The sequence below is a fragment of the Diabrotica undecimpunctata genome, chromosome 5 (genome assembly GCF_040954645.1).
Source record: "Diabrotica undecimpunctata isolate CICGRU chromosome 5, icDiaUnde3, whole genome shotgun sequence".
Lineage (NCBI taxonomy): Eukaryota > Metazoa > Arthropoda > Insecta > Coleoptera > Chrysomelidae > Diabrotica > Diabrotica undecimpunctata.
This window is the reverse complement of record NC_092807.1, coordinates 114,216,993-114,242,118: the sequence shown is the minus strand read 5'-3', so window position 1 is coordinate 114,242,118 and position 25,126 is coordinate 114,216,993. Positions and strand designations below refer to the sequence as shown.

The following is a 25,126-nucleotide window of genomic DNA, read 5'->3' as shown; positions in this document are numbered from 1 at the left end:
TAGTATCGAGGAGTTTGTGCGTCGGATGCCATCACCGTTATGATATTCGTGATCAACGAGTTTGTACTGATTTTGTATCGAATTTTCACAAAACTCTAGGTGACGAGGCCCGTCTAGCACCAGGTGCCTCGTACATCATCGCCGAGATGATATTAGTGTTCAGCGACCCCAAAAACCCCCTAGTAACGAGTGTGCACTGATTTTGAATTATCGAATTTCCTCAAAACTCCGGGAGACGAGGCGCGTCCTGGAGACCAGGGGCATCGAAGACCATCATCTAGTTGTTTCCTATTCCTCAAGTAAGATTGGAAGCAATTCAAAGAAATACCTCGAATTTCACAGAAATACCTTCGAAATTTAGTTTTTTTTTATCAAAATGTCGTGATTTATACAATCAAATGCTTTGACATAGTCACAAAAAACAGTGGCAATATAAAGATTATTGTTTAGTGCTACATTTATTAGATAAAAAGCCGAATTGACTTCGTGATAAAATGTTGTTTTCAACGAGAAAGGACGTAAGTCGGACTTTTATAAGTCTCTCAATAATTTTGGATAGGACCATTTCAATTAATTTCATTTCATATCCTTTTTGTTCACAAAATTTCATAACACTCATACGAATCGAATGCAAAAAGTCTCATTGAGACTCATCCTACTGCAAAAATTTGGTAGATTTTGGACTTTTTACTGCTTCATTGCCACGTCTACTAAAAGAGAGTAAAAAGATGTTTAGCGTAAAGGCAGCTTTGCATGTAGTACCATATTTTATTCATAAGTTCGTAAAATGTTCAATGTAGCGTTGATAAAAATAAATTATCAATGATTCTTCATTTAATTTCCCTTTTCCCAACTAATTATTTAATTTATCTTACTTAATAACATTCAACTGGCCACAGAAAGTATCAATTTGATTTTTTGGATGAATACATTTTATTGTCTTTCATTTTAACAACCCACTGTTTTATATCCTATTTTTAAAACGCCAGATGATTAGAGCGTGGTTATAATGCAATTTATAATGGCGTGGATAGCACAATTCCGCTACATCATAGCCCCTCCCCCACTGGTCTAATAATCGCAGTCGTCCCGCAATACTCTCACTATTTTTCCTAAATCAGTTACCTTGCTATATTGTATATGCTATGACTTCGATCAAGACGAACCTGTGCCCCTCCTCAAACGTCAATATTTGCTTGATTAGTTACAAAAGAAGATGAGGATCGACGCCTAGAAATGTGTTTAGATTCTACGGGATCAGTTGGGATAGATTAGGTTAGGTTTGATGACCTCGTTCATTTTTAAGCAGCTTATCCTCTGTTTTTATGAAATTGTGTTAGCAATGGACTATGTCAGTTTGATTAGGTTAGGTGAGATTAGCTAAGGTTTAGTTAGGTTAGTTTATTTAAGGCTATAAAAACAATCCATCCTGTTTATTTTAGGCCCAGCTTGACCTTAACGTTTACGTTCTAGCCCACTCAAGAGCATGTAAAGGCCGGATTGTTTTTAAGGGTTTTTGATTGTCGATATCTCGGGATTTAGTCTCGGATTCGTTTAATCGAATCGGCATCATCAAATTAACTAGAAAATGCAGTTTTTAAATAAACATTGATTTTGTAGGTATTTCGAAAAATTAGCCAACAATTTTTGCAAATTTAATCGTCCATATAGATACTTGAGTATTTTTGCCTTTGTGTTTTCCAGCAACCACCACTGTAAGCCCTTGTTCTTCAACAGCCTCCGGAACAGACGATTCTAGCTCCGATTATGTAGAAGAACTCGAAATAAATGAAACTTCGAATTTGGAGGAAAACTCAGGTCTCTCTATGTCTATGGCATCTCTCTACTCTGAAGCAGATCTTATGAGAAGAAATATTCGTGGTGCTCCTGATGGTTCTTCAGACATACTCTCTGCAGAAGGAGTTGCTCTCTCTCTTATTAGCAAATTTAGTGATAAACAGTTACCGAGGTAAGGAGTTTAAATTGTACCATAGTCTACCTATAAATATACAGTGCTAACCAAAAGTTTCCTCCCTCTCGTATATTTTGAACTGTTATACTTATAATAGTGAAATTTGGAGGGAGGAAATAAATGGACGTAGGCTTCCCAACTAGTCATAACAGCTGACATAATACTGATAGATGACGTTACACAGCCAATCTGACCGATTGGCAGAAGTGATATCTGTTTGAAAGGAATTGAGCATACCTATTCAACCATACTAACTTTGTTTGGATTTAAGCTAATTTTGATGAATAAATTAAATAACTACTAAAATTATAGTTTCGCATTTAATTAATAAAGATTTTAACGTCCGCCTTTGGGTATTTGTCAAAAAAGTTGACGTTTTTCAATTTTCTAGTTGTTTTTATTTTGCTTAAGTTTTTGCAAAAGTGTTTATACCTTGAATATTTAGTTTAATTGTTGTTTAACGAGACGTTTGAATGTTTACATAGGCAGAATGGTAAGTACTGTAGCCGACAAAGTAGCAGTTGTCTTAATAATTGGTGAATGTAGAAACAATTTCCATGCAGCGAAACGTCTTTTTAATGAGAGGTATCAGGATCGCCCTATGTTCGAAGAAATAGGTAGTGTTCAACAAGTTAAACGATCTGGTCGACCAATAATTAGTGATGACAAAAAAATTTACATAATTGTAGAAATGTTAGTGAACCCTACTTCCTCTACATCCCAAGTTCGTCTATCCGTGAAATCAGTCAAAGAACAGTATACCGAGTATTAACTACAAACAAATTTCCAAAAAAAGTAAATGTTTGGGCAGGTATTTTGGGAAGCCACATAGTTGGGCCTGTTTTTTCTCAATGCTAACTTAACCGGTGAAGTATATCTGGAGATGTTACAAAACATCTCATTGAGCCGTTAAGTCTTCAAGTTCTGGAAAATAATCCAGATGAATTCGGCAACTTGGATATAACGTTTCAACAAGATGGTGCTCCTGCACACTATTATGGTTCAGTAAGACGTTACCTAGATAAAGAATATCATGGTAGATGGATTGGAAGACGAGGTTCGACAGCATGGCCACGTAGATTACTGGATCTTACACCATTAGATTTTTTCTGTGGGGGTACTTGACATCTAAGATTTACGCCACAGCCAGTATTAACATTTTGAAACAACGAATTGTCGAAGAATATAGATAGAAGATAGAAACAAGAGTTTAGCAATAGTATTTATTTAATGTTTTTATCAAAATAAGCTTAAACCCTAACAAAATTAGTATCATTGGATAGGTATTTTCAATACCTTTCAAACGAGTGTCACATGTCACAAGCTCTAATTTTAAATTATCGGTCACAGTGGCTCTGTAATTTCACCGATGACTGTTACGTCACCTGTTATAACTAATTGAGAAGCCTACGTACACTTATTTCCTCCCACCAAATTTCACAATTTATAAATCTAACCGTTCAAAAGATACGAGAGGGGAGGGGGACTTTTGGCTATCACTACAAGTATATATTATATATATATATATATATATATATATATATATATATATATATATGTATATATATATATATATATATATATATATATATATATATGTATATATATATATATATATATATACTACTATTAGAAAATAATTTTTGTTCAGTTTGTTTTTTTTTAAACTTCTAAATCCAACTATGAGATTGTTAGCCCTATAACCTATACAGTTTTCTTATATAATGCAATTTTAAACTATTATTTTTAGAGCTTCTGATTTGGAATGGCTTGTTTCCGAAAAAGATGCTCCTCAGGCATTGTTACCATTACCGAAGAGTTGGCCCGTCAGTCCCGACAGTGCTGATGAGCACATAACTCCTTTAAGAGGTACTGAAGAATGGGCTCCACCTAGAGCACAGATAATTTTTACTTTACATCCAACTCCAATGTAAGTAGCATTTCATTTCCTTTTAAAAATTATATATTCTTAATTCTCTTTAAACTTAATAATAATATGTTTGGTAATAATATGTAGGAATGAATCCCGTTGTTCAAAAACAGTTTGTACAGTTTATATGCCCTATATTGGCATATAAGAAGGTAGGGAAGAATAATCTCAACAATATTCAATTTAAATAAAATTAAATTAGAAGGCGAATAAAATTAAGAATTAAATCAAAGTTCTTTAATATGTATTACAATTATCACATTCACTGACTGGCCTACTGAAGAAAAAGACCTAAAAAAAAGAAATAATTTATCAAAATCTAGAAACCGCGTACAGTCACCAAAAAAATGATATGAAAATCATAATATTAGACAGGAATGCTAAGATTGGAAACCATATCGAATACTTGGGTAAGAATAAGCATAACCTTTACGATACAACTAATGAGAATGAATGCAGTAGACTTAGCTGCTAGCAAGAAGGGACTGATCATAAGCCCAACCTTTTTCCCTAAACGAGACATCCAAGGCCACATGGCTCTCACTGAATGGTCAAACAACCAACAGAGAAAGAACAACACGAGAAATGCGCGAAAAGTTTGAAGAAGAATGAAGAAAGGCAGACAAAATATGCAGAAGAAAAGATATGAAAACGACCAAATACTAAAAAAATGAAGCAGGATTTCAATCAGGGTGACACTAGAGGAGCATATAAATTCCTATAAGTAAATAAACAACTCAGTAGACGAGGCAATGAAGCAATAATCATCACCATTCTGGCTTTACAACCAAGCGTGGGTCTTAGCCATCACCATCCTCCGCCAAGCACGTAATACCATATTTCTCATGTCTTCATCCATGTTATTGAGGAGCATTTTTCTAGCTGGGTCATTTTGTTCCATCCGCATTACATGTCCTATCCATCTCAGATGTCCTATCTTAATGTGTTTTACGATATCTGGTTCCTGGTATATTCTATAGAGTTCGAAGTTTATCGTCTTCTCCACACTTCATTGTCATTCACTGCTCCATAGATTCGCCTTAGTATTTTTCTTTCGAAACATAAAAACATGTTTTCATTACTTTTTGTTAGAGGCCAGATCTCTTATCCATATGTTAGGACTGCGCGTATTATTGTTTTGTAAAGTTTTATTTTTGTATTTCTCGATATAATTGTGGATTTAAGGCGGAGATTGAGCCCAAAATAGCATCTGTTGGCCTTGCAAATTCAGCGGTAGTATCGTTCCCAGTGTACAAATTCATTCACTGCTTCGATCGTCGTTTTATATAACAAGTGGTTGTAGGATTTGTGGTTGCGTGCTTATTTTCATATACTTCGTTTTGTTGGTATTTATTATTAAACTCATTTTTGTACCTGATTCTTTTAATGCTACATACGTCTCTCATACAGCTTCTTTTTCCAGAGGCAGATTGAACAATATACAGGAGAGAGCCTGTATATTGTTCCTGTAATACCCTGGCGCAGCCCGTTATTTGTTTTAAAATACAGTTTTAAAGTACAGGAAAAGACAGTTCCTCCTGAATTCGTACTCTACATTAAACTTTTTTAAGAGTTAGTTTTGTTAAATTTACCAATTGATTTGGTAGCTCTTTCATTGCTTTGAACATTTCTCTTCTATTCACAGAGTCGTAGGCTGCTTTGTAGTCTATAAATATCTGATGAGGATCAGTGCCATATTTCAGTGTTTGTTCTAATCTCAGTGTTGCAATCTGATGAATTGTCGATTTACCGCCTCTGAAGCAATAAACCTACCAAATTTTTGCAGTAGGATGGATCTCAATGAAACTTTTTGTATTCGATTCGTATGAGTGTCAGTAAATTTTGCGAATAAAATTGTATTTTTGAAAGAGGAAGATGCATTTTTCAAAGTCCATTTCGAAGTGATGAAAAAAAATAAATTTGTAAATCGGAAATAAGTTCAATATTACTATTCGGAGGTTTTTGTAGCCACTGAACATGAATATCATGACGGCGATGTTCTCCGTGGCACCTAGGGCCTCGTCTCCTGGAATTTTTTGAAAATTCGATACAAAATCAGTGCAAACTCATTACATTAGGAATTTTTGGGTTTGCTGAACACTAATATCCAGGACGGCCTCTGGGCCTGGAGTTTTGTGGAAATTCGATACAAAATCAGTGTAAACTCGTCACTCGGTGGTTTTTGGGATCGCTAAACAATAATATTATATCAGAGATAATGTGGGAGGTACCTGCTGCCCACCTTGGCTTCCAGAATTTTGTGGAAATTCGATACAAAATCAGTGCAAACTCCTTGCTCTGTGGTTTTTGGGGTCGCTGGGCTAATATAATGTCGTCTATAGTTTGCGGAGCACCTGCGGTACAGGAGAGGTCTGGTCTCTTGTAGTTTGTCCATCAGAGACCATCACCGTTATGATATTCGTAGTCAGGTAACTGAAAACCCAGCAGTTAACGAGTTTGCACTGATTTTGTATTAGAGTTCCACAAAACCCCAGGAGGCGAGGCCTGTCCTGGGCAACAGGGGCGTCGAAGACCATCACCGTCTTGATATTCGTGATCAGCGACTCTAACCCCCTCCCCCCGAGTAACGAGTGTGCACTGATTTTATATCTAATATCCATCAAACTAAAGGAGAAGACATAATATTAGTGTTCCACAACCCTAAAACCCCCCGAACGAGTTTGTACAGCTTTTGTATCGAATTTTCACAAAACTCTAGGAGACGGGGCCCAGGTACACCAGATACCTCGGAGGCCATTGCCGTCATGATATTCGTGTTCAGCGAACCCAAAACCCCCGAGTAGTTACATTGAACTCATTTCCGTCGATTATTTCCGAATTACAAGTTAGATTATCATTTTTCATCACTTCGAAATGCATTTTGTTAAATGCATTTTCCTTTTTTCATAATGCATTGGGCTCTTTACTGATTCATTTCCTTGCCCTCTACAGAGAGTGACATAAACCACGCACTAATATTTTTAGAAATAGTGAAGCACATATGATGCAGCAATCAAAACAGGCTGAAAAAACTACTTTGAGGATCTGTTAACAGAGTAACTACAAAAAATACATCAGTGGCGGATTTTGAGATAACAGAAGATGAGAACCAGAGTATAGAATTAACATACTTACCCACAAGACAGGAAATAATGGATGCCAGTAAAGCATTGAAGCTATTGACAACATACCAGCTTAAACTCTCAAAATTGGAGGACACACACTGACAGATAGATTTCATAAACTAATAACAGACGTGTGGAACATAGAAGAAATTCCAGGAGACAGGAAAAAAGCAATTTTATGCCCAAATCCACAAGAAGATTGAACCAAATCATAAATTATTACCAGGCCAGATTCAGACCAGGACTATCAACTTAAAACACATGTTCGCTAAAACCTGGAAGCACGGTATATATATATATATATATATATATATATATATATATATATATATATATATATATATATATATATATATATATATACATGTCCAAAAGTTTGGAATACGTACAAATAATGTATCTACGCCTATGGTGGTTTTAAAACTGTTGTTGATATTCATTCTAGAGCGTTTTTAAATGAAAATGATAAAAAATTTGATTCGCTTTTGTATGATTTTGGTCACATTTAACTGATTAGCGTATTTACGCATTATTTCAGTCTCTGTTTAAATTTTAATTGAGCCGTTTAAAAATGCCTATAAACGTGATATCTCATTTTGACAGATCTAGAGTAATTGTTTGGTTACAACAGGGCTTGAGTCAAAGTTATATCGCGAATATTGTTGATGTTACTCAGAGTGCTGTATCGAAAATTAAAAAAAAATTCTAAGATACAAATGACGTCAAGGATCGTCCCAGAAGTGGTAGAAGTCGATATACAACATCATCTCAAGACGGGCAAATAACATTGATAACTCGCAGAAATCGTCTGGAATCTACAAGTGATATATCCAGAGAACTTTCTAGGCTTCAAATACTGAATATTTCACGCCAAACAATAACACGCAGACTAAATGCGGTAAATTTGTATCGTAGAAGACCGCTACGTGTTCCTAAACTAACCTACCAACACAAAATAGTAAGGTTGCAATGGGCTATAGAAATGGTGTATCATGGTCCTAACTGGAATACCGTGATGTTCTCTGATGGGTCAAAAATTGGCTTGCTATCTGATTCGCGAAGAACACTGGTTTGGAGGGCCCCAGAAAGACAAGCTCGATTAGAAACAGCCCAACCGCGTGTCCCATTTGAAGGTGGCAGTATTATGGTTTGGGGTACTATTATGAGTGGTACACGGACGCCACTGCTGGTTCTAGAGAGAAGAGCCACTGATGCTGTGTACATCGAGAAAGTTTTAAATCCTGTCGTACGTCTATTCCGAAGGGCAGTAGGTGATGAATTTGTGTTTATGCATGACAACGCACCTCCTCATCGAACACCAGCAGTACACAATTTTCTGGAAGAAGAAGGAATATCTACATTACAGTGGCCCTCGAATTCCCCCGACATGAAACTTATTGAACATGCTTGGGACATTCTCAAAACACGCATTAAGAAGCAAAACAATCCCCCTATTACACTTCGAGAACTAAAAGATGCTGCTCGTAAAGAATGGGAGAAAATTTCGCAAGCCCAGCTCGACCAGTTAATCGGCAGCATGCCAAATCGCCTACAGGCATGAATACAGACAAATGGAGGAAATACTAATTATTAGTTTTATTAAAAATTATTTTTTTCTATACTAAGTTATTTTTAAATGTAAGTTGTACATTGTAAGTTTTTCACTCCAAGAGAATAAATCATTTTTTTGCTTATCGTTTATCTGGTTTAAAGATTTATTTAGTATTGTTGAGAATTAAAACAAAATTATATTTAACTATTCAGAAGAATTTATATATAAAAATCGATAAAAAGATGAAATATTCCAATATTCCAAACTTTTGGACATATGTGTATGTACCGAATCTTTGTAGATTTTCGACAAGCCTATGGCAATTTGGTATACCAAGGAAACTGATAAAATTAGTTCAAGCCAAACTGACACACAGACAAGCTTAAGTTCGAGTCCAAAACAAATTTAGATAACTAAGGTGCTAAAACAGCGAGATCTACTGGCTCCAACTGTATTTAATATACAGGGTGGCCGAAAAGTCGCTTTACTGAAAATAGTGCCATTTCGAAAATATTAGAATATATTTATAACTTAATAAGAAAAGAGTGAACGCGATGGCTTAGTGTAGACGTAGGCTACACCGCCATTATAAAAAAAAAACAGCGCTGTTGTAAGAAAATTATTTGAGGAGAAACCGAAAACTGTGCCGCCAACACGGCAGGCCTTATTTAATTTAAACAAGAGATTTTAGAGCACTGTCAATGTTGTTGATTTACCTCGATGTGGTCGTCCACGCACTTCACGTTCATAAGCAAATCTACAGTTAGTTGCGGAAAGTGTTGTTGAAAATTCCACCGTATCTACCAGAAGACGGACTTTAAAACTGGACATGCTGCTTATGCCTTGACATAAGTCTTCAAGATATAATGAGGGAGTTCAAATTGAGAAGCTACTGCCCACGACTTCTGCAAGCTTTACATGAAGATGATTTTGACAGGAAAGTGGAATTTTCAGAATCGTTCGTAATTCTGTCTGAAGTTGAAAATAATTTTGACGATTGACTGTAATGTATATATTGAACAAGAAGGTAAATAATTTGAACATTTGTTGAAATAAATTATGTTTTTGAAATTGAATTTTGTTTTAAATTGTTTTCGGTAAAGCGACTTTTCGTCCACTCTGTATGTATGAAATTTGAAACTTCAAAAATTTGTCAATAGACGACGCAAATATTGAAATTGTAACGGCAGCGAGGAGGAGGAGGAGGAGGAAATACGGAAAAGGATAATGCTTGCTAACAAAGCATACTTCTCTCTGTTGTAGGTGTTTGGTTGTAAAGACATCCATAAAGTAACGTTCAAAATATATAAAACCATCATACGACCAATAGCAACATACGGTGCAGAAACATGGATCATTACAGAAAAAATAATAAACCTTATTAATAGTTTTGAAATAAAGATATTGAGAAGGATATTGGGACCGATTTGCGACAATGTGATGTTAAGAATAAAATTCAACTATGAGTTATATTAATATTACAAAGAACCTTCTATAGCTAATGATGCAAAAATACAAAGATTGCGCTGGGCAGGTCAAATTATAAGAATGGATAATTACAGAACACCTAGTATAGCTTATTGTAACTATGTTGGGACGTCGCTCGGCAGGGAGAGGTGGATAGACGAAATGAAGACCGGTGCTAAAGAGATGTTGAGGGTGGATAACTGGAGAAGAGCAGCCAATGAAAGGAATGCTGGGGGAGGCATCTGACTTGAGCTGTAGCGCCATTAGAGAGAGAGAGAGAGAGAGAGAGAGAGAGAGAGAGAGAGAGAGGGAGTTGGAAGGTTTATAATATGGAACATCGCATACTCGATATCTTAGCTTCATGATAATTACTTTCATGATCTTTCATGATAATATAAGAGATGTCACACGAAAATAGAATTGAAACGTGGAAGAGTTTTCATACGTTTCAGCGTTGATTTAATTTTATCATCTAAAAATGTTATTGTATATAATTATCTTTTTTTAATATTATGTTTTTGTTGTAGAAGGAAAGATATCATTGCGAAACAGAATTACAGATGTGCTGGATGTAGCATGCGAGTAGCACCAAAATACGCATCCCGATTTCGATATTGCGAATATTTAGGTAGATTTTTTTGTACGGGATGTCACAAAAACCAGGTAGCTCTCATTCCGGCAAAAGTCATTCAGAAATGGGATTTTAAAAGGTAACAAGAAATAAGATTTAAGCAAAAGGGGTACAAGTAATAGAATAAATAAAATATCTAATAATCGTAGACATAAAAATATAATATAAAAAAGGATCATAAACTTAAATTAAGAAAAAAACGGAATGTGGCACTCTAGGAGTGACCGATAAGGGAAGCATAGCATTCTTATCGTACACGGACGGAGCGATGATGGTTTTAATTTAAACGGAGTCTATCATCTATCGTTATTACAACGGTTCAGAGAAGAAACTTAGGAAGAATGTCCTTTAAAAATGGAAAAATATGTTTCATTAAGACAAACACGCGTATAGCTAAAACTGGGGAATTGAAATTTGGATTATTATCACACCCATAATACTCACCTGATTTAGTACTCAGTGACGTTTTTATTTATAAACTTAAAAAATGAATCGCTGAACAACGATTCACTTTAAACCATAAGGTCATCACCCAATCTGTGGATTTCGATAAATCCAGATTATTTTGTCTCATTTACTACATTATAATGAACTTCATTGCAGACCTTACCTCTTATCTGCTTCATATTTAGAGTTCACATTCTAGGTATTCATTCTCAATACATTCATATTTTTGTCGTATAATAATATAAAATCACCCTCCACTCTCACTATACAGATAACAACATTGTTTTGTTGGCCATAGGAATTAAGATTTATTGCAATCCCATCTCTAGAGTATATTTATTATAATGCTCTAAAACTAATTTTTTTAGCCTTGATAGCAATACAAATAAGTAAGTAAGTAAATAAGTAATATGCTTTATTGTCACTGAAAATTGTACAAATTTTATAGACAAAGCTTATAACAATAGACAAGAAAGAAGAAAAAAAATCAGAATAAGAATCGTTTGTACTTTTAAATAAAAAAAAAACAATAAAATTCTTCCAAACTTAAACATAAAAATACTACCTAATTAAGAACCCACAAACTTCGTAAAATGTACCTAACAGAAAATAAAAATTAGGAAAGCAGATTAATTAATTAAGGGCTCAAATATTCCACCTACTTGTGCTAATCAGTAACCAAGTCTGTCATACAGATTTCTCCTCATATTTTGGAGTAGGGCTGGTGTAATGCTTGCAGAGAAATGAAGTATTTTTGCCCTTAATTCGACTAGGTTTGTGGCCCTTTCAAACTGATGCCTATAAATGTTTTCTTTGAGAAAACCCCAAAAAAAGAAATCGTTAGGCGCTAAGTCACAGGATCTAGAGGACCATTTAATTGTACCACGTGTACTTATCAGTTGATCAGGAAACGTTTGATTGAGGAAGTCAATAGTTACTCTAGAGTTACAAGCCGAACACCCATCCTGTTGGAAATAAACCTCCTGAAAATTAAAGGGAAGGCGTCGAACTGCCGGAATGATCTCATTCTGTATGTGCCCGTTTAGGTTTCCATCGATAAAAAATGGACCGACAATATGGTCACCGAACATCCCAGTCCAAACATTTAACTTTTCCTGATGCTGCTTTTGCACTGCTACACTGAGGTGCTTATTTTTCCGAGAATAATACCTTGGAACAGATGGATTGTGTTTTTTATGTAATGAAAATAAAGATTCGTCAGGAAATAAAATATGTTTTAAAAAGTGTACATTTTCATTCTGTTTATCTAACATAAATTCAGAAAACTCCATCCGCCTAAAAATATCTTCCGGAAACAGTTCTTGTGTTGGTTGTATCTTAAAACAGTGATTCCCATTTCTTTTGAGAACTCGCTGGACAGTTCGGGTATTCACGTTAACTTCCCTAGCAATTTGTACACTATTGCAGGGTTCACTAGTTTCCACAAAAGCACAAATATCAATATCCCTGTTTTGACGCTCCTCATCGACCGGTCTAACACGTGGTTCATTACCTTCATGACACTTTTTACAACTGTTTACACATCCCGTAGTTTAAAAATGTTTAATGATATTTTTAACGGTTGTTACACTTGGGGAGGGTCTATTTTCGAAGGCAATAATAAATAAATCAATTACTTCGCGTATCGAATGACCCTGAAAGTAGCATGTTACAAGTTGCACTTTTTCTTGGACGGTATACAACGTAATAGACATTTTATTAATTATTTGTTTATTCTTTCAGAACTTCGTTTGAAATTTTTAATGTCAATGTGAGAATTACGACAATTCGTACCTACTGTGAAATGAATACAGAGGTGGAAACGTGTAACATGTCACAGCGATTGCCATTGTGTTGTATGGTCAATAAAACAATGTTGTGATCTGTATAACAATCCCCTAGTTCGAAAAAATGTAAAAGTTTTGGAAATCAGAACACTAATCAGATCTAAATTAGATTATGGTGCGATAGCATATTCATAGGCTAAGGCTCTTCCCTTAAAATTTTAGATAAATCCACAATACTGCACTCAGCATTATCTTGGGAGCTTTCAGAACCACATTAATAGAAAGCCTGTATTGCGAAGCAGCTGAACCATCACTCTATTAGAGAAAAATGTACTTAAAGTTAAACTACGCAATTAATTAAAATGCAAATCCTAATAACCACACCTTCAAATATGATCACCTTAATCTATTATCATCATTTTTCTCCAATAAATCACATCTACATAAACCTTTATACCACCGAATCAAAATGGATCTCATCTCTAACATCACCTTACCTCCCTGCTTTCCCGTTAGTTTAGAACCTGCTGCACCGTGGAAATCGGGAATACCTAAAATAATAACTACCTTAACTTCATACTGCAGTAGGCGCCAGTTACGAAGGTCGATCTGATCCGATCGCCTTGTTGACATAATTATCCACTCTGTCAGTAGTGCAGCGTTAACCTTTCGGTGCCTTAATTAATGTAAAAAGCATAATCACGCTACTGTCCACCTCTTCGGATACAGTTGGCACACGCCACATGCCCGAAGTTGGATTTTCCTATGCGCGGCGTTTACTGTACTAACCATAATTTAATACATCAAAATCTGCAAAACTTATTATCAAACTATACAAATTTTTCTCAAATATATACAGATACTTTAAAATCAACAGATGTTGTGGGAGCAGCAGTTATATCTTCTAATGTGTGCCAAAAATAGAGGTTGCCAATACACTACAGTATTCGTAATGAAGAACTATATGCCATATATAGGGCACTCACATATATATCATCACCACAACAGAAATACATAATTTTGACTGATCCACATTTTAGGAAAAATCAAACAAAACCTTATAGATATACAAAATATTGGAATATACACATATTGGAATTCGAGGTAATGAAGAAGCAGATAATTGTTTCGAGAAAGCACTTGGTGCAAATTGTTTCTTCACAGTTATACTAAATTACTTAAAGGCCATTAATTTTGTAAATATCTAATATTTAATATTGTAAAGATTTGTTTCTCGCTAATAACCTTTGGGTTGATGAGAATTTGTAAATATATGAAAATAAAAAATAAATGTTACTCTTACTCCTTTTTGCTCAAGTTACTTTATTTAAAATATGCAAAAATCATATTTTATTGTTGCAGTTATCCTGTATCGACGTTTTCGTATCGACTGTTGGAACAAATGTATACAGATCCTCTGTTCAGAATATTCTCAGTGAATAAGAATATAGGGAAAATGTCTAAAAGTCTCGAATTTTATAAAAAATTAAGATTAGGTCTGCACTATTTAAAAGACTTTATATTAACCTGTAGATATGCAGAACAGTAAGTAAAACAGTTTACATTTTATTGTAAAAATGTAATAGCAATAAATACAAGACGGATTCAAATGAAATATGAAAAACATTCTGCAGAATTAAAATAAATGTACATTTTTTTTTCTAAAACTATCAAATTCAACTAACCGGTATTATCAGAGCACGAATGTGTTATCGATTTAAATTTATTTTATTTACTTCAAATGCAAGCAGCATTCATATGATAGCGTCCATATATTGCCAAAATCTCAAACTTTACGAGACTGATGTCATATTAGATGTTTCTGTGTCGATTTTATATCAAAACCTGAAGAAAAAAGCATTCGATCAGTGTATATTACCAATCATGACATACGGCTGCGAAACTTGGACATTAAAAAAAGATACAATATCGAAACTCAAAGTCACTCAAAGGTCAATGGATGCATGTTAGGTATAACAAAGAGAGATCGAAAAAGAATAGAATGGACCAGACAGAAAACCAAGGTTATTGATGTAATCCATAGAATTAAATCTCTAAAATGGCAGTGAGCGGGACATTTAGCGAGAAGAACTGACAATAACTGGTCCAGTAGAATTACACTGTGGTATCCAAGAGGCATCCAGAGACCAAAAAGAAGTCCAAATTTAAGATAAGACTATGACATAAGGAAACAAACCGGTACAACATGGCACAGAAAAGCGAATTTTAGACAATCGTGGGCAGATATGAAGAATGAATATGTAAGGGAGGCTACACCCATAATCAGGTCAAGTTCACTCAGATCTCAGTTCCCCATCTTCAGCAGAACATCTTGATTTGTTACTCTTTCTGTCCATGGTATTTTCCACATTCTCCTGTAACACCACATCTCGAATGCCTCAATGTTTTTGATGTTTATCTTTTTCAGTGTCCAGGCTTCCATGCCGTACAGCAGAACGGAGAAACATAGCACCTTAACATTCTCGTTCTTAAGTTTATATTTATGTACCGGCTGCACAGGAACTTTTTCATTTTGACAAACGATTGTCTCGCTATCTCTATTCGCCTCTTGATTTCTCTTGCCTGGTCATTAGTATCAGTGAAGCTAACCCCTAAATATTTGTAGGACGCAACTCTTTCAACTGGCTGATTATTTATGGTTAAATTCACATCGGTGTATAGCTTCTTTGTTACAATCATGAATTTAGTCGATAAAACATTGACTAGTAATGAAGCAATGAAGCTTTCGTGAATGAAAGACCATTTATCAAGAGTACACAGTGACAAGTGAGTACAGAACTTTCTTACTTTCAACAACTCAAAGCTAAAGCTGTTAACGGCTTAATGTGATTGAATTATTTAAAAAACGAGCAGCCGATCTTGACAAAAGTCTTCTTGCTTCTTATAAGGTGAAGCACATCTCACACAATTGGCGAAACTCTTGTTTTACCGGCTAACAGAAAAAAATGTTGAAATTATGCTAGACCTTAGTAAGCTAGGTCTTAGTAATAAGTTAAGTCTATCGGTTCCTTTGAGCAATAATATTATTTCCTGGCAAATTGACAAAATGACCACGGACGTTGAATCCGAACTCACCAAGTTGATTAAAAAGTAAATGTGCTTTGTAGATCGATGATTCAATTTTAATTGATCATAAAGTAGTTCCTTTTCTTTTTATGTAGACATAACTCTGTCTGTTTTTCAATGTGCCTCCAGTAAGTTGTCGTTCCATTATTTTCGTGGTCTTCCTATTGAGGAACCGTCCCTTGCCGTCTTTACTATTCTATGTATTGTCATTCGGCTTATATGATCGTTACATTCTATTCTTCTATTTCTTACCCAGTTCTTGATGTTCTTCACTGTGCATATACGTCGTATATCTGTACTTCTAGTAGTTGTATTATTTTATGTGAGATTTATCAATAAACAAAAGGAAATTACTGAGGAAATATTTGCTAGAATAGATACGAAAGAATCGTCGATTTTTAAAGTGGTACATGATTATTTTTAGGAAAACAAACTGTGTTGATTCGAGGCCAAATCCTAGGTTTTTAGCCAAGCTTAAGAAAGCAGTGCCAGAGATCATCACTATTCACTGTACCAATCGTCAACATTTAGCTGCCAAAAAATTAAGTAGTGTCCTACATGATATCCTACAACTGGTTATTACTGGTATCAAAAAGATCAAAGGCCTCAATGACCGTATGTTCCGAAAAATTTGCCATGAAAATGATGAGGAATTCGAACTCTTACTTCTACACACGGCCGTGAGGTGGCTTTCTTAAAAAAACTGTTTACGCCGTTTCTTCGAATTATTTGATACCGTTTCTGAGTTTCTCAACAGGTTGGAACTACCGTACCGTACAGATATTTTTGAAAAAATTATCGAACTCAATATAAGGCTTTAAGGAAACAAGATGAATCTTATCAAGGCCAAAGGAATTGTTTCATCATTCATCACCAAGTTTGATGTTCACTAGGTATATGTGAGCTACAAAGAGCTTATTCAGTTTCCGGCCCTTAAAAAGTGTCAGTTAACGAGACTCCTGAAGTCCCAAAAGGCAAAATCTTAGTTTTTACTTCATCACTTAAAAACGGACATATAATCAAAATTTGGCAGTTACAAAGTCCGGATTGGATTCTAGATCCATTCTCGGTTGAAGTTGTGAATAAGATTAATAACTCTTTGCAGACGGAGTTTCCACATCTGAATTATGACTGTGAGGCGAAAATCGTGTTACGAGTTAGCGTAAGTGAACTTTTTGGACTCACAACCGTAGAGAAAAACTTAACCACGTCTTATCTCGTTCCCGTCAATATATGTAGTTGAGAAAGGATTTAGTTTTCTTGCTCAGCTTCTCAAAAATTCATTTTTAGAGTCCAATTTTAAAAATGTAAACAGATACTCCTATTTTTAAATGTTTGTGCGTCAATAATCTTAGTTAATTATTTCACTTCATTATATGTGTTAGAGTGGCCGGTAAAATTGTTTAAAATAATACAATTGCTTTATATTTACATTACATTTAATATTAAAATTAGGCATATAATGAAAATGAAAAGGGCGATGCGCCACAAAATGTTTGATACCACTGATCTAAACGATATCTGCCAAAAATTAAGAAGAATATAAAATGAAAGTTGTTTTTTAACTCTTACAGATATTCTTTTAAAGCCTCACGAAATGACCGGTATATGTTTTAAAATATTTCATTTAATTCTGTCTCACCAGTGACTATTTACTAGTATACTCGTTTTCATCGTTCTTGGCGTGTGCCTGAAATAAGCTACTACGGAATTTTTAATATTCGTCTCTCTCTGATACACAGATGCGTAATTCAATTGTGCGAGTCACGTTCCTCATGGTAAAGTGCGATGAGAAGGGAATTAACAGACCACTCACGTCTCCCAGTATTGTAGCAATAACACCGATGCGTTTGGCCGATACGGTGTCGGTGATAAGTTCGGCCTCTTTACGAATACAGATAGCTGGCAGTGACGTGTTTTTTTTTTATTATAACATGTTACCCTGATCTGTGCAGGTTTGAAGTAGCTGATGAAATAGTTTTTATAAGTAAACAGTTTTTAATTAATTAATAGTTTGAGCTCTTACTGTGTGGAATTCCATTACATAAAATAATACTCTCGACACCTTAAAAATTCCAGTTTATTATAAATTAACTCTCTCTCTTCCGATACTCATTGCAATAATGACTTGTGGCATTGTTCTTGAATGAGCTGGCTAATAGGTTTATAATTGTAGCAATTACCATTGATATTTTATGTTGTTTTAGTCGATTTTAGTCAGTCATTGTTGGAATTTGTTCCGAACAGTTTTACTTATTATTTTTTGTTGTGAATAACTAATTATTGTTCTATTTAATAAAAAAAATGCCGGGAAAAACGATAACAGGAGAAATGCGACAATGTGTAGTTCATTTATTGGAGTATTTTAAAAAAGAAAAAGAAAACAACGGACCTTTGCTTTCGTTATCATCGGTACATGAACGAGTAGCGGACGCTTTGAAAATCAGTCTTCGCACAGTGACAAGAATAAAGAGTGAATACAAGACAGGGGCAGCTCTTACTACACCAGGAGAGTCACGTAATGTACAAAAAAAAGACTAATGATGTCAGCGATACTATAAAAGGAGAGATTAGAAATGTACTGTATGGCATGAAAGCAAAAGGAGAGCACGTTACAATTAAAGTTCTAAATACACAATTAAGAAACTAGCATCTCTATGACGGTTCTGATACAAGTTTGTGGCGTCTTATGAAAAATTGTGGGTTTTCATACAAACTAGAAAATAGTAGACGAGTGCTTGTGAGAAACCATGTATTGTCTCCAAACGACTGTATTTTTTGAGGCATTATATGAGAAATTTTTTAAGTCCAAGCCCACTTCAGTTCGTTTTTTTTTAGATGAAACATGGATATTCCTAAAAGGGGCATATAAACGTACTTGGCAAGATGACTGTGTGAAAAGCATCAGAAAAGGACACGAAAATACAGGTAAACGCTTTGTTGTTTTACATGCCTGAAGTAGGTAAGGATTTGTTAAAGATGCTGGATTACTGTTTTCTACGAAATCGAAGAGTGCAGACTATCATGAGTCTTATAAAGAGTCTTTTAAAAAGTGGGTCTCCGAAAAGCTGATACCAATGTTGGAGGAACCATCTCTAATTATTATGGATAATGCCTCATACCATAGCTCTTTAATAGAAAAGTTACCGAATGCCAGTTGGAAAAAATCGGACTTACAAGAATGGTTACGAGCGAAAAAAAATAATTTTTGACACCGATTCGGGCAAGGCAGAGCTATTGAGTCTTTGTCGCCAGAATAAACCACAAAATACCAGGTACGTTATAGACGAGCTACTCCAAGAACATGGGCATCAGGTTTTGAGATTGCCTCCATATCACTGTCAATATAATCCGATTGAGTTGGTCTGGGGCATTTCTAAACAATAATATGATCGTCATATTGGAGAACATGGACGTGGAGATGAAACAGTGAAAAAAGTTTGGGGCGATGCATTAGCTGAGGCAACACCTGCAGTGTGGGCGAGTTGTGTTAACCATACTGAAAAATTAATTCAGGACGACTGGGCAAAAGTGGTCACATATGATGAAAATGAAAGTAGGATTATCATCGATTTGGCGGAAGATTCCAATGATGAAGACAGTTCCAGTGAAGGCGCTGACTGATTAGCTAATTAATCAAGGTCAGTACGTTGTAACAGTTCAGAAATCGCTACAGTGCTTAAAACTTAAAAAAACTGTATCATTTTTTAATTAAAGTGGGTTAAATAATTAACACTTTTTTGGGTATATTTCAAAATACTTCTTCGCAATTTATACGTATATTCCGTTATTAGAAATTTAATGAAAAATAATTTATAATTTTCTTTTATAACTATTATTTCGTTTGACATGCTACATTTTGCTCCGCCACTGGAGGAGGTAAACGAATCGAGCTTAGACAAGGAAAGACAGATGAAACAACTTATTGCAAGTGTTTTTACACGCACACGTCAAGAACGATGAAAACGATTATAACTATTTTATTTCTAGCATCACTCTGAATAATTCTTTAAAATTTATTGAGCATATTTCTTTACAGAATTCGGGCAACGTTAGAAGAAAGTATGGGATCATCTTTGGCAGACCCAGACATGTATTCTATGGATGACTTATGTAAAATTCGCAGTGGAGAATTAATCATAAAACTCAAATTTCTCGTGGATATATGTTGCAAACATACATCCGAGTGTCAGGTAGGGTAGTGTTTCCTAGAAAATCTGCACCTTTAAGATGATGCTGGGGTTAAAACATTGTTTTCAGAAAGTAATTGAATTGGTTTTTTAAAAAGCGTTGTAAACTTTACACTATTTATGTATTATTTTTGTACTTTTTATTTATTTATTCATCGCAAAACACGGCTTGAGAATAATCATAAAACTAAAAGCATGTTCTTTTATATCATAAACAATATACTTCTTAACAATTTATAGAAAGATATCGACTATCGTAGATTAATGGAACACACAGAAAAAAATGAAGCCTATGCAAAAATGCTTACCCGTCGAACTAAAACAAGTATAGAGAATTACCAGACAAAGAGAAGAGAAGAAAACAAAATACACAGAATGAAGAAACGAAACCACCTAAAAAGGGAACTTCAATATATAGAAAACCTCAACAGAGAGAAAGAATTCAGAACATTCTATAAGAAAGTTAACATCAACAGAAAATAATTTAAGGCAAACACAAATCAATGTAGAAGTTTGAATGGCGATCTATTAACAACAAGAACAGACGTACTAAACCGATGGACGGAATATTTTAACCAGATACTTAATATAGAGGAAGAAGAAGAAAACCCGGAACACGAAAGCTGTGAGGTAAGCGGAGCAGACGAGAGGGAGGAGGATCCACCAACGATCTTGGAAGTTAAAGACGCTGTAAACAAACTAGCCAGAAACAAATCACCCGGAATAGATAATCTCCCAGCGGAATTATATAAAGAAGGTGGCCACGATATCATAATAGCGCTACAACAAGCTTATAAAAGAAATATGGATACAGAAGTCCCTTCCCAGTGATTGGAATATTGGAATACTTTGCACCATACACAAAAAGGGAGATATCTTTGAATGCTCTAACCATCGAGGAATTACGCTCCTAAATGCAGCGTATAAAATATTCTCCAATATACTATGCCATCGTATGGCACCACATGCAGAGCGAATAATAGGACAATACCAGGCTGGTTTCAGAGGTGGTAAGTCAACAATTCATCAGATTTCAACCCTGAGACAAATTCTAGAGAAAACACTGGAATAAGGTGTAGACATGCACCACATATTAATAGTCTACAAGGCAGCCTACGACTCTGTAAATAGAAGAGAATTGTTTAGAGCAATGATAGACCTAGGAGTACCAAATCAGTTGGTAAGTCTAACCAAACTAACCCTTGAAAAAGTTGAATGCAGAGTATGAATCCAGGGGGAACTCTCTGAATATTTTAAAACAAATAACGGGCTACGTCAGGGAGACCCACTCTCCTGTATACTATTCAATCTAGCTCTGGAAAAAGTAATACGTACGTCACAAATCACAACTACCGGTTCAATATATAACAAATCTGTGCAAATCCTAGCATATGCTGATATCAATATTGTTGGGAGAACGGAAAATGCAGCACGAGAGGCGTATGTAGCACTAAAGGAAGCGGCCACAAAAATGGGTTTAATAATAAACACCAACAAAACGAAATAGATGAAAATAGGTACGCAACCACAAATACTACGGCCACTTGTTATAGAAAACGACGTCATCGAAGCAGTTAACGAATTTGTACCCCACTCTTTAAACGTAATTTGTTCACATGATTCAATAACAAACAGATGTGGTTTGATTCGCGCGGCTTCTACAACCTCTCTCCAGCCATCTGGTGTTTCAGCCTTTGCACTTTTGTAGATCAATCCCATGTTTTTGTCCGGTTGCATGAAGGAATAGCCTCGCACTAGGTGTTTCAGCCTTTGCAGTTTTGTAGATCAATCCCATGTTTTTGTCCGGTTGCATGAAGGAATAGCCTCGCACTGGGTAAGTAATTATCACAGTGTCAAATATTTTTCGTGTAACAGTTACGTAGTGGAAGAACTGAATGATAGTGTAATTTTTGTTTTGTCCTCCGCAAGAGTCGCCAAACAAAAAGTTTTTTAACAGCAGGATCCAGGTAGGTGTTAAAGAAATGATAGAGCATTGAGGCAACGTCATCTGACCCCTTTTTTGCGATGTACAACGTGTACGTGTACATAATTGAAACGCAATTTAGAATGACCGCTGTCTTCTAAAATACACTTTAGCAGAAGTTAGATTCGGAGTAGGGAGATTTTTTCCGAAGTCTATAGCGATAGTCTCTATAGTTCATGACTTTCTAGCTTCAGTTTTTGCTCGCCTTTTTAATTCATAAAACCAATCGGCCATCTTCAAATGGAGTGTCTTGTCAAATTCTAGCTTACTGATATCGTTATCTATCTTTACTTTTTCATCAACTCTTGAAACGGCAATTTTCCTGTCAAGCTCAATAATTTTGGCTTTCTGCTTGTCACACCAACAGCACGTTCAAGTTCTTGGGTAACCGAAGGCGATGTTAAATTCTCACACAAATATTTGCCTGCATGTTTCATAACACATCTCAATATGGGGATATTTAGTCCAAAATAATTCAAGGAGCTTTTAACGTTCATATCTTCCGAGAGGTAAACTCTGTTTATCAGAGTCCTTCAAACTGTAGTGCGTTTTACGTCCCTGTAATCAGCCACAAAACTGCAATAACAATTCACTAATTTGTTGATCTACCTTATGAGGTCTATTGGTATGCTTTTCCCTACTATCGATCGGCGCATTGCCAGTTGTTCTTAAATATGTTGTTATTGTATGTAATTGGAAGGCTTTAATTCCAAACAGTGATTGAAACGCTTTAAAACATACTGGTACCTCTACTGCACTGCCATTTCTAATAACTCTTACTTTTTATTTGTAGAAGCTTTCATTCAATCTAGCATCTTTTTCGTTTTTCCTTGGCCTTTGTTGAAACAAAGGTCGTAATAAGATAAGTCCAGATAAGTAAATATTTTGGGCATAATTGCCATTGTCACGACCAATGTTATTAAACTGTCTTATTAAATCACTTTGTTCGGCAATAGAAATATTCTGAAAGCACTTTGACAGTCTTCAAAGGTCTTGATCGGTTTCAAAGGTCGAGGCTCATAGCTTCTTAGCAACATCTCTAAGACGGCCATGTGTTTTAAAACACTAAAACTTTTAACAGAGACTCTTAAAACTGAATACTTAACAACTTAACAAGCTTGAATAAACGTGTCGAAGCAACAACTAATAAACACAGCTGCGATGACCTGCGTGAAAGTAATAACGAATTTTATGGACTGTGTAGGTTATTTCCATGTTTCATGTTGACTGTGTTGGTTTTTCCCCTGCAATAGATATTTAAAACCTTGAATATCTAAGGACTACGTTTATTGTTCCCCTTGACGATTTGTCAAGATAAAATACACGACAAACAGAAAGTGTGGAAAGGTAAACCGGATTTTTTTCATTTTTGGACTATATTGGTTTTTCCTCTGTACCCCTTAGTTGTTTTTAATATTCCAGTGTGTCTTACCATTTTGTTCATTTTTTTTTGTCATATACACCGGGTACATAATATTGTAACGAAAATTTGTACTCTCCCTAAAAGTAAGCAAAAAAAAATGTTTTGACAAAAATCCAAAAACAGAAAAGTGTAGTTTTTTCAAGCAAAGTAATTTCAAGTTAATTGATGAAAATACATAGTAGAAACAAAAGAACATCCGAACGAATATCAAAATAAACTTATTTGTTGTTAGAAGATCGGGTTCACCTACTGTCAGAATTGTTTAAACCAAAGAAGAAAGAATTGAAATAGTTGCCATTAACTTTTGTAATAAAAATTTTGCCAAAGACAAGAATTTTTAATCAAAATCACCCAAACAAAAATGTAATCTACCTATACGTACAGCACTTGATTGATAAGTTTCGACAATGTACAGCTTCTGTCAACAATATTAAACGAGAAGTAAGTCGTCAGTCGCGAGTTTCAAAGCTGGCTGATTGTGAGGACCAGATTTTGAAGCTTTGTGGACGATTCCATTAAAAGGCAATCTTTTTCAAATTTTGTACATTAAAACCTTAAAGTATGTTAAATCAAAACTGCTGTCATTTTAAAAAAGGACTAACTTCTTCCCAAATTGTCCTAATACAACTTTTTATTTTTATAAATTTACGGAAAAATGCAAACTGGAGTTGGCAAAATGCAAACAAATTAGAGTTAGCGCGCAACGACACTGGTTTGACAAGTGATAATATGTATATTATTACTATATATAGGCGTATGCTTTAAAACATCACACAACTGATACTTCAAACCAGTGGGGTTGCACGCTAGCTCTATTTTATTACTTCATCTTTAGTACCTCGCGTTTTTAACAGCTCGCAACACAGCTTGTGCTTTTGCCTACTTAGTAATATTGTTATTTAAAATTTGTTTTGTTGTAGCTATGCCTAGCTCGAGGCTTTATCTGCGAATTCTGTGGCGCAGATGAGGTGATATTCCCATGGCAGATGAGATCTGTGTCTAGATGTGATAAATGTGGCACTTGCTATCATATGAAGTGTTGGTCTAGACAAGTACCTTGCAAGAAATGTTTACGTATCCAAAGAAGAAAAGAAAGCACTGATAGTAGTAGTAGTAGATAGAATCAATCTGTAGTTGATATAGAAATATAATAACGAAATTTTTATATGCAATTATTTTTATATTAACCGTTTTATTTATTTTATTTCCTAAAGTACAAAATATGTTATCTACCGATATTAATAAAAACACAAAAGAGCATTTATTTTTTATTTAATAACAAAATACAAAAAGTTCCTCGATTAATTTTGATTTAAGTATCAGAATACTATACCTTTCTATAGTTAAGTATAGGTAATGGATTTTGACAAGGCTATGACCTTGTAAATAACAGGTAAACTTGTGTACTGCATCAGCATGATTCATAGCTCTTGTCAAAATCCATTACCTCTATCAGAATTTCAAAGCCAAAAGGCCAGAGTATCAGAATTGTAGGCACTAAATTCCAGGAAATGTTGATGACCATTCTGAG

The 25,126-nt window shown here is 35.0% G+C and overlaps 1 protein-coding gene across 2 annotated transcripts in view; it reads left to right on the top strand.

The window, feature by feature from the left end:
- The window catches only part of Rubicon (run domain Beclin-1-interacting and cysteine-rich domain-containing protein rubicon), a 32,785-nt gene extending 7,936 nt beyond the window's left edge, over nucleotides 1–24,849 (top strand). For both annotated transcript variants that reach the window (XM_072532559.1, XM_072532560.1), the window contains 6 exons: nucleotides 1,705–1,969; nucleotides 3,723–3,902; nucleotides 10,574–10,756; nucleotides 14,274–14,456; nucleotides 20,038–20,191; nucleotides 24,516–24,849. In XM_072532559.1, coding sequence (XP_072388660.1) covers nucleotides 1,705–1,969; nucleotides 3,723–3,902; nucleotides 10,574–10,756; nucleotides 14,274–14,456; nucleotides 20,038–20,191; nucleotides 24,516–24,716 — 1,166 coding nt within the window. In that variant the 3' untranslated portion in view covers nucleotides 24,717–24,849. The remainder of the gene's footprint in view (nucleotides 1–1,704; nucleotides 1,970–3,722; nucleotides 3,903–10,573; nucleotides 10,757–14,273; nucleotides 14,457–20,037; nucleotides 20,192–24,515) is intronic.
- Nucleotides 24,850–25,126: the final 277 nt, after the last annotated feature.